Source organism: Olea europaea, chromosome 8 (genome assembly GCF_002742605.1).
Source record: "Olea europaea var. sylvestris chromosome 8, O_europaea_v1, whole genome shotgun sequence".
Lineage (NCBI taxonomy): Eukaryota > Viridiplantae > Streptophyta > Magnoliopsida > Lamiales > Oleaceae > Olea > Olea europaea.
The window spans coordinates 7,590,371-7,600,544 of NC_036244.1; the positions used below are offsets into that span (position 1 = coordinate 7,590,371).

General features: G+C 32.9%; 1 protein-coding gene across 4 annotated transcripts; it reads left to right on the forward strand.

Moving 5' to 3' along the window:
* Positions 1 to 479: 479 nt before the first annotated feature.
* On the forward strand, positions 480 to 5,048 carry LOC111398700 (probable F-box protein At1g44080). 4 transcript variants are annotated; one of them, XR_002703382.1, is made up of 4 exons: positions 480 to 1,188; positions 2,484 to 2,595; positions 4,017 to 4,293; positions 4,660 to 5,048. XR_002703382.1 is itself a non-coding variant. In XM_023025740.1 (3 exons), the coding sequence occupies exons 1-2, from the start codon at positions 584 to 586 to the stop codon at positions 2,572 to 2,574; spliced, it is 696 nt and encodes a 231-aa protein (XP_022881508.1). In that variant the 5' UTR covers positions 480 to 583; the 3' UTR covers positions 2,575 to 2,595; positions 4,660 to 5,048. The 4 variants fall into 4 exon arrangements, 3 of the variants coding, with proteins under 3 accessions (XP_022881508.1, XP_022881509.1, XP_022881510.1); XM_023025740.1 differs by lacking the exon at positions 4,017 to 4,293; XM_023025741.1 differs by lacking the exons at positions 4,017 to 4,293; positions 4,660 to 5,048 and adding an exon at positions 1,397 to 1,455 and having other exon boundaries at positions 2,484 to 2,562.
* The last annotated feature ends 5,126 nt before the right edge of the window (positions 5,049 to 10,174 follow it).

Below are 10,174 nucleotides of genomic sequence, written 5' to 3' on the forward strand. Positions count from 1 at the left end.
GATGATAGATTAATTTCATGTCCTCAGAGGCATAGTCTTCCTTCAGTATATAATTCAGTTGGATTCACACTTTTTCTTCACTCGGACAATGGCAGATTGGTCTAATTTTCCTGCTGATGTTTTGGAGCTTATTGCAAGACAGCTGCATTTTGTGGAAGATCGTCTGAGGTTTGGATTGGTCTGCAAGTCATGGAGAATGGTTATGCTTCAAGCAGATAGCTATTCATGCTCTCTGCTTCCTTGGTTGATGCTGACGGAGAAGGAAGAAAGTGATATGCGTCAAGTTTACTGTCCTTTCAACCAGAAGATTTATGAGCTTTCTTTGCCAGAAATCTGTGGTAGGCGATGTTGGGGTTTACCTTATGGTTGGTTGGTTACTATGGATGCTGCATATAACATGCATTTATTGAATCCCCTGTCACGTGTCCAGATTTTTCTCCCACCTCTACATAAATGCTCAAATCTGAAAAGTCTTGTTTGATGTCCTGAATCATTTCGGAATACATTTGTGTACAAAGCTGTTCTGTACTCAGATCCATCTTTGACAAACTGTGTAGTTTTGGCAATCTATTCTGATAATAAGATGGCATTTGCAAAACCCAGTGATGTAGCCTGGACCCCGTTGCAATGTGGTCCTGCACTTGTCAATGATGTCATTGGTTTTGGTGGGAATTTCTATGCTATTGATTCTTGTGGAGACATTAGAGTCTACGATTTTGAAGGTGCTCATTTAAAGACCGTATCTTTACCAGTAAAAAATGTGGATAATGAGGTTGCTGAAACCTCTATGTATCTTGTGGAGCTAGGAGGGCAAATACATGTAGTCCAAAGAAAAATGTATGACTTTGAAATTTTTGGTCTCCCAGTTCGTAGAACATGGACGTTTGTGGGTTACTGGGTGGATGTCTGCAATGAGAAGTGGGAAGAAGTGAAGTCTTTGGGTGACTGGTGTATCTTTATTGGAAGCGATCATTCTTTCTCCATTTCAGCTTCTGATTACCCAGAGTGCCTTAGGAATTGCATATATTTCACTGATGATTATTCTGGACTATATTACAGTACAACAACTTACTCGAGATATGGCATGGGTGCATATGACTTAGATGACCCCATGATACATATTTTACTTCACGAGGATATTTCTCATTTCAAGTTTTCTCTGCCAGTTTGGATCAAGTCCAGTTTTTGGTAAGTTGCACACCTTATAATTCTCTTATCTATTCCTTTTTACTGATTCATATTTTTTAGATGTTTTGTGTTCATTCGTAAGATTCCTGTAAGATTTTGGGATGCTAAGATCATGCACACAACTATCTTAGGCTTGAAATTGGATTCAAGGTCCTTTAAGTTGTTGAACTTCTCATGAGTAAGCTTATTTTTTCTTTTCTTTTTCAAGTCTTCTCCTCCTTGGCAAAGCAAACAAGACTCTCCATTCCATATTGGCACTTTGGCTCTATAAGCTCAAAATCTTGTGCTTGTAGCACATATTTTTTTGAACTTGTTTCTGTTGTTTTTTTTTTTTTTTTCTTTTATTTCTGCTTATAGTTTTTAATGTAATCATATGGTTTTATAACAAAAATCTAGTGGTTGTCATGGCAAGGCTTTAGAGATTGGGATGGTCAGTATTTTTCCTAAAGCAAAATGTAGTCTTCGCCTCAGAACAACTGCAACATATTTGGGGATTTTGAATTAAAAGTGACAGTATCTATTACTTTGTTTGAGAAAGCACAACCCATTGGAATCCTAAAACTAAAATTCATTGGGTCCATGTCGGTTAAGAATACTCTATGGTCCAAATGGAAATATTAAAGGTAGTTTTCATACATTGGCAATACCTAATATGTCAAATTTATGTTCTTTTCCATGAAGCATGAAGAATCCTCATGGGTTGGAGTGTCTGGAGCACATGCTCAACATGACACACGGCTTGTACTATTTTTTTAATATATTCTTTTGTTTTTCTGGAAAGCAAGCATTAATTACTTGAGGCGCATGTGCAACACTCTGTGTCTCATGTCTTTATCTGTGCACATAGGTTCTCTTTGAAAATGACATCCTAGTTGTGAAACAAGGGTATTTTGTGGTTCAATTTAGGGTCAGTTAAAACCCTGGTCAAATATTAAAAATATGGAATTTTAAGGTCTGCATAGTGCAAATTATGCTTGGTAACTAACCTAGTCTAATATCACTTTTTATTAACGTTTGTGCTATACTAAATAGACTATGAAAGATTACATGTGTTTTAATCTCATTGATACTGCTTGAATTTCTTGTGTCTTATGCTTTTTCTCGATCATGACTTTTCTCTGTCCCCTCTGTATCCTCCGTATCTCTGCCACCAGATCTGAAGCCTTTTGTTTTCTCATTACAATTGTCTATCCTTATGAACTATGTTCACTATGGAGCTAAAAAGCTTTGCTTGCAGAACCAACAGCTTTCTTCTGAAAACTTAACTAATCCTTGTTAAATTTATCCTCTCTCAGTTTGACTCCCTTCCAAAACCTACTACAAATACAAAAACATGATGGTGCTGCATTACAAATCCTTGCTGGTACAACTAAGCTATCAGTGTAACAAAAGTAGGGTGCTGCTCAGGTACTGTTCTTTCTAAATGAAATTCTGGTGAGATTTAAGAATTCTAGAGGAATTGGGTTCTATTCTATTTTTACCGTCTTTGGTGCAGACAATATTGAACAATATAATGAAGAAAACTTTTATTAACTCTGTTAGTTGAAGCTCTAAGCATGATTATAAACAAGCATTGACATTGATTGACATGTCAATTTACTTTTATGGTCCTTTTTTTGAATAAATTTGACTACTCTTTACAGAACTTATAGTACCAATATTTACTGTAACATCTTGGATACTTTTGAGAGTAAGTAAACATTTACAGTTGGCAGAATGTTTAGGAACTATAAAACAAGAATAGATTTACTTCGAAAATATAGTTTTGCATCTTCAAAAATCTCTGTAGGGCTTTTTAAAACCACTACCATAATTAAGTCTTATTAGCAAATAGAAAATGGATGGTCATGAGTTGTAGGAAATGATTTTCCAAGAGCTTGTCGGGAAAGGAAAATTTTGTTCTGGAGCGTAGATTATCCTAATTGTGGCCTTAAAGTGGAGACAGCTGAAAGGAAGACCCAAAAGTTATTTTCTGACCAAACTTGATCCCTTATTTTGATGACTGAAATGTATCAAATCCTTCACCTTTATATGCAAAGTCAAGAGTCAAAGGCATAGAAAATTAAGAGTTAATTGTTTCAATAATCATCCAACTTATTCCACCCAAAGAGTGTTTGGTTGTTATTTTTTTCATGGAAAACATTTTCCAACTTTTGAAAATATACCTAATTTTCCTTGTTTTTAAGGAAAACATTTTCCTTGAACAGAGGTGATTTTTATTTTCCACAAAAGATGGAAAACATTTTCTTTTCTAGGTGATATTTTCCATGTCAATCAAACACTCTTAGTGATAACTGCATTATGTTACATTTATTTAGGCTTTTAAATTAAAGTATTTGTTGGATATTTTAATGAATTATATCTTATATCTATATAAATTGTGTTAATTGTGTTTGTTACGTAAAGATCGATTAAATTGATGGAATTTGAGACAGTTGACAAGAAAAATTGTGAAAATAGACAAAATATGATCGAAATATAAAACTATGATTGAGGATCACATATGATCAATTGTACGGAATTAAAAGTTAAAAGGGTGAAATATAGAGATAGCATTTTCTCAAATGAATTTATAAAAACCGAACATATTATAGTTCAGATTTTTAGCCTCAGATTGAAACCTATTTTTTGCACAGTACATGTTCAAATTGGAAAAATAATATGTCTAAAAAAATTATTGGGGACGCTTTATTGGGTTTTTAAGAAGTTTATAGGGCTGTGGAAGTCACGTTTCACATATGGTGATTTTGGCGAGTTGATAGTTTTGTTAAGTTGTAGTTTTTTTAACATTTATAACTTACCATGTGGAATTTCAATGTGAACATTAGGAACGAAGGAAACAACATATGACAAATGATTGATGAAGTACAACATTTGAAAGATGAGTCATCATTGGGAAGCATTTTGAAGTGCAATGAGTAAACTGTGACCAAGTGTAATTTGGATGAGTAATGAAACAATAGTTAAGTTGAATTGTAATTTATTTAATGGTTGTAACTTGTCCGTTAGCCACATCAGGGAATAAGGTAACGGATTTTTTTAGGGTGATGGATGGAGTGCAAATGGATAAAGTTCAGTGAGCACTGTGAAGCGTTTTGAAATTTTGTAAGTAAATCATGACCATTGTATAATTGGGTGATTATTGAAACAATTAACTTGGGAAATTAATGTATGGAGATGTCTTCCTTGGATTGTCAATTGACAGAATCTTGCATGATGTTTTTTTACCTCATTAAATACCCTCGATTAACAATAATATTCAGGTTAGGTAGGTGTAAATGTGTACTGTTGGACTTGTCTGCCTTATTGGCCAGAAATCTTTGGGTGATCTGCAGAACACTATCAGCTTAAATAGAAATTTTCTAGTTTAGTATTACAGTGTTCTTCATTGATGTGCAATTTCACGGGCTACGAATGGTTGACAACTGGATGACTAACTGAAATATCTGATGATTACTTCTGTTTTACTAGAGCAAATGGAGTCTGAAGTATAAAAGAGCAGCAGCTGGTGGATACATGTTAAACAAGCTTCTGATGGGACAAAATGAACAGCTTTTGATGCGCATGAAGATATTGTACCTTGACGATGATCCATTTTAGGTCGTTGTTTGGTAAGACGAGAGGAATAAGTGCTAAAGCTACAGCTATTTTGTATTTTCATTTGTATGATATGTAGTCGAATTGATCAGAAAGGTAGCCTATGGGTTTGCATATGAAGAGAAACCAAAGCTCAAGACTATTCGACTAGAAAGGTAGCCTATGGGTTTGCATATGAAGAGACTACCAAAGCTCAAGACTATCTCATTGCAAAATACTTTTGTGTAGATGCGTACTTTTTAAATAGATACTTTTTAAGCTAATGCAAACGTGTTCTAAAATGGCTTATCTCTACATGGTGTAAAATGAGGCAAAAAAATGGACATACGAGACCTTAAGTATCAGAGGGTTGTTCAATAAAACTTTTGACTAAAGTTTTGGTAGATTTTGATTAAAGTTGATGAAATTCGTAGTTGAAAAGTTGATGAAAATTGTAAGTTCCATCAAATGTGTGATTAGAAATGAGATTTGACCTCAAATTTTTAGCAAATTTTAAAGCTTTTTTCAAACAAGCATATAGTGAATGATTGAACAAGATCAAATGGGATCAAATAATAGTCATGTACAGTTCTATATCAGTACAATTTTACCAGGATATTTCCCTTGCACGGGAAATATTCACAAGGTCACTACGGGGGACATTAACGTGTAGTGCAGTTCATTTTTCATACAGTTCAGTTGGGACATTAACATGAATATTTTAGTTGCCAAAGAAACAAATTTAACCAGATGGTGTAATATAGATGGTGTAATATAAAAGACAAGAAATGTAAAATTTACAATTGAACTGTCAGGTAGTGACCTGCAAGACCGCCACTGATAGCTATGGCTATTTCCAAACCTTTTCTTATGTTTCTTTCAAGCTTCTTGAGAACTTATGAAATGAACGGAATGAGTTCTTGATTCTTAAGCCTTATATCCTTGCATGAGCATATTGTGCAACTCATTTACATTCCATTTGCCTTTTATTGTATTATAGTTCAATTGAAATAAACCATACTCGGGAGCACAGGGAGGTGATGATGACCTGTATAAGGAAGTTCTCATCCACATTCATCCGAAGAGTCTTTAATTCTTGTTGCAATGTTACTCATTTCAATAGCATGCTCATACATGGTAAAAGGAACATCAAATTTCATAGTGGTTAAGATACCTCTCAGTATGTCAACAAGTAACATGTTAGTTGTTTGACAACATTCTACCACAAGCTTCATATATTCCTTAGCAATCTCAATTTTAGGGATAACAGACTAGATATCATTTGCTAAGATCAGTCGCATAAACATTAACTTTAATTTGTTTGATCTTTTCCAAGCCTTGTAGGAATATCTTTTATCGACGCTGCTTTCATTAGTGAGATCAACACGTTTCTCAACTTGAAGTGCTAAGTCAAAGTCCAAAACACCTAAATTGAACTAAACTTTTTCACACCAACCAGAAGAATTAAGCCCATTGAACAGTGATACAAATAAAGATGCAAAATGCAGAAAAACTGGAACAGATACTGCAAAACTTAAAATGCTCAATATTAATTTTTTTTATTATTATTACCTAAATACTTGGGTAGAAATTCAGATAACATAATCTTAAATGTATACCATAGTTCTCCTTTGGATGATACTACATCATACAATCGTAATAAACATAATGATACTAATTTAGTTTCACTTAATTGAAAATTAAATATAGTCTAATCAAATATGTCTATTATCTTTGAATATACAAAACACATCTAACCAAGTATATCAATTAATCGTAGTCATGTTCAAGATTAATAAAATTAATTGATCATCCTTTAAGCGATCCACAATAATTTTATAATCTATAAACGTCAATATACTCTTAACAACAATAATTCTAATATCATTTTCATTTATAAGTTTAAAACTATCGAGTAATTGATAAATAAATTATTTAACTTAGTTTTCATAATACCATAGGGTTTGGCCACTTTGATAACTAACAAACAACATTAATCGTACATTAATTTCATAAACAAAACATTTTTGTATATGATTCATCAAAACTTTTGAATAATACATTTTCCATCAAAACTTGACTATCAGCATTGTTTAATTTCACTATATTCGCAATTACTAAAGACAACAGATTTGGATTCAGCATCTTTAAGTATCCTCCTTAATTGTTTCAAGTTAGTGCAAGCATTAAGTAAACACCACGTAAGCAGCAAATAAGAATCTTAAAATAAATAAATAAAACATCACCTTAAATAAGAATGCTTGTGCGTGTCTAGTCATTGTACACGCAAAGGTTACTGGAATTCACAACTGATAACAATTAATATGACATCAATTTAATTAGAAGATTTGGATCTGCAAAATAAAGAGAAACAAAAAACTGTTCAATCTCTTTTTCTCTGTGTAGTTGAATGTGTATAGTTTGATAGGATACATTCACATTTATGGACAGAGAGAGGCAATTTCTAATAGGCCATAAATTGCTTACTTTTCATCAAAGTATACAGTTAGAAAACAATCACTTCTCAATAGGCCAATTGGATTTTTGTTGGAAAAAATGAGCTAGTGGATGATTTTGGCATAAAATTTGAGTGGGACCCGTTGGTCTAATTTGGAAGATCCAAGTTAATCATTGTTCTCTTCCGTGAGAGCATCGAAATCATATATTTATTTGCCAAAATTGATGAATGAATGAATGAGAAATTGAAACTCAAAGATGACCATTGGAAGATGGTTTATGTAGAAAAATAGAACTAGTCCCACATAGGAAAATGGAGAAAGTATGAACCACTTTATATAGAATTACACTTTGGAAGGGTGTAATCATGTGTAGCAAAGATGTTCTCTCCACGTACGCATGCAGAGGGTGCAAATCAAGGATTGAAATTGTGCATCAAACCTTGAACTTGTGTGCGTGCACGACCTGCGTACACAAATGTGGAACCGAATGAAACAAAAATTGGCCGCTTTGGATAGTCCACATTTTACTACAATTTTCTATTGCTTTCTTCAACTGTTTAAATTTTAAAAACAATCGAAACTTCAATATTCATTGCTGAGTTAATGACGTAACTCCTGGCCTTGAAGTCTTCATTACAACCTATTTATTCAGCAAGCTTCTCTACTCAAATACACGGGAAATACAAGGGAAAAATCTCTGCATAGTTGTTCTTTGTCTGCATACATACTTTGAGTTTCTGTCTGCATATTGGTGGTGATACAGTTCGTGAGTGGTGTATGCAGTGCTCAGATTCTGCTGTATTACTATTTTATTATGGAAAATAAACGCTCGGATTAAAACTCAAACATGCACGGTGAGAGAGCGAATCCATTTTAAGAAAACTGTGCTTGCACAGACCTCGAGTTAAAAGTTTGTTTTTAACCAGTTTGAATCTCTGTGCATTTTGTTATTTGTAGATTTACATGATTTTAGATTTAGTTAGCTTTTCCAGCCCTTGTTTGAGATCCATTCTTTTGGAAAAATATATTTTTCAACAGTGTTTTGACATCATTTTAACCACACATTCTTCAATAAAATAATACTACACACAAATCCAAATGTTTTCCTTATTTCTTAACCACATATTTTTCATTAATACACTATTCAAAAAATCATTCTTCCCAAAAAAAATGGGGCTCAAACAAGGGCCAGTTTAAATCCCTGTTTTTGGAATTTATATTGCTTTTGTGTCTCTGCAAATAATATAATTTGTTATACTTGTTTAAGTAGATTAATTTGCTTTAATTCTCACAATTTAGATAACATTTTGTATGTACGAACTAGTATATAAAACTGTGTTTGTGCAAATCTGGTATGTGTAAGTGCTAAACCAGTAGCTAAAGACAATATATGCATATACGGTAGGCAGCATATACGGTATGCTAAGCTGTTGCAAATATGGTATGTACAAATACGGTGTGCTGTAAATACGATATGCTACATATACGATAAGTTGTAAATACGGTATGTTGCATATAAGATATGTATAAATCAAACATGTAAAGTTCATATGCGGTATGAATGAATCCTGTTTCATCCACTACACTAAAATCCAACAATTTTAGCATCATAAAACTACTTCAATTGATTTCTTAATAGTATTACGTGGACTACAATAAATTAGTCTTTATTCTAGGTGATGTTGAAGGCAACGGTTGAGGAGGAAGCAGCATAAGAGAATTGCGGCAGCAGAGCGTCAAGAATGACTCATTTTTGCTTGGTTTGATGATCAAATTAATGACTAGCAAAAACAAGTCTATTAATTTCCTGCAAACAGAAATCTCTCTTACTTTTTTTCTGATGATAAGATTTGGAGAAGAAGATATTATATAGAATAGGAAATTTAGATTCGTGGGTTGGAGTGTAATCTCTGTTCCATGCACATGAAAGGATTAGGATTCGTGGTTGATTATAGTACTGATTCTATGTTTTTTGATTAATAAAATTGAATCCTGCATATTGGAATTGGCATAGGGAATCTAGGAGCTAGAAATGTTTGTCAAATATATTATATATATATTTTTTCAATTACGTTTAAAAGATGTTTATCTTCAAAGTATATAATATTCTCAAGAAGTCGAGGTGACACTCTACGTTGAGTAATATTCCTTCCTTACCATAATCAAGAAATAGAACTGATTAATCTTAAGTCAAAAGTTTGAGAAACTCAACGCCACTGTTCTTGAACAACTTGGAGTCGGGCCTTCTTTTCACACTATTGCTGATAAGAAAGTAATGGTCAAAATCATATTAAGCCCTTGTTTGAGCCCCATTTTGAGGGAGAAAATAATTTTTTGAATAGTATGTTGATGAAAAATGTGTGGTTAAAAAATAAGAAAAAGTTTTGAATTTGCGTGTAATATTATTTTATTGAAGAATGTGTGGTTGAAATGATATCAAAACACTATTAAAAAATTCATTTTTTTTTTTAAATAATGGGAATCAAATAAGGGCTGAATTGTCAACTGTCCTACATGTTATTATTACATTAGTATTATTCAATCAAAGCCAACCATTGCTAAGACCTATTGAAAATGAGTTCTTCTTCTTGGACAACTCCCTGTCCAAACAGGGGGGCAATGTGGCTCCCCCTATTCAATCTCACACTTTAGCGCCCATTGAAAATTATGTTTGATGACAATCAAAAGTAGTTTTTTTTTTTTTTTTTTTTTTTTTTTTTTTTGGGAAAATGGGTTTTTTTATTTTTTTTTTTTTTTTTTTTTTTTTTTTTTTTTTTGTTTTTTTTTTCTTTAACTTTTGCTTTTGTCCTGTGTAGAAGAATTTTATAAAGATGGGAGGTGATACACGTACAGGTACGATTTCAGAGACTCCGTACGGAACACTCACATACACCGGATGGGTGGGTGGTTTTTTTTTTTTTTTTTTTTTTTAAATAAAAGTGTTTGTTGGT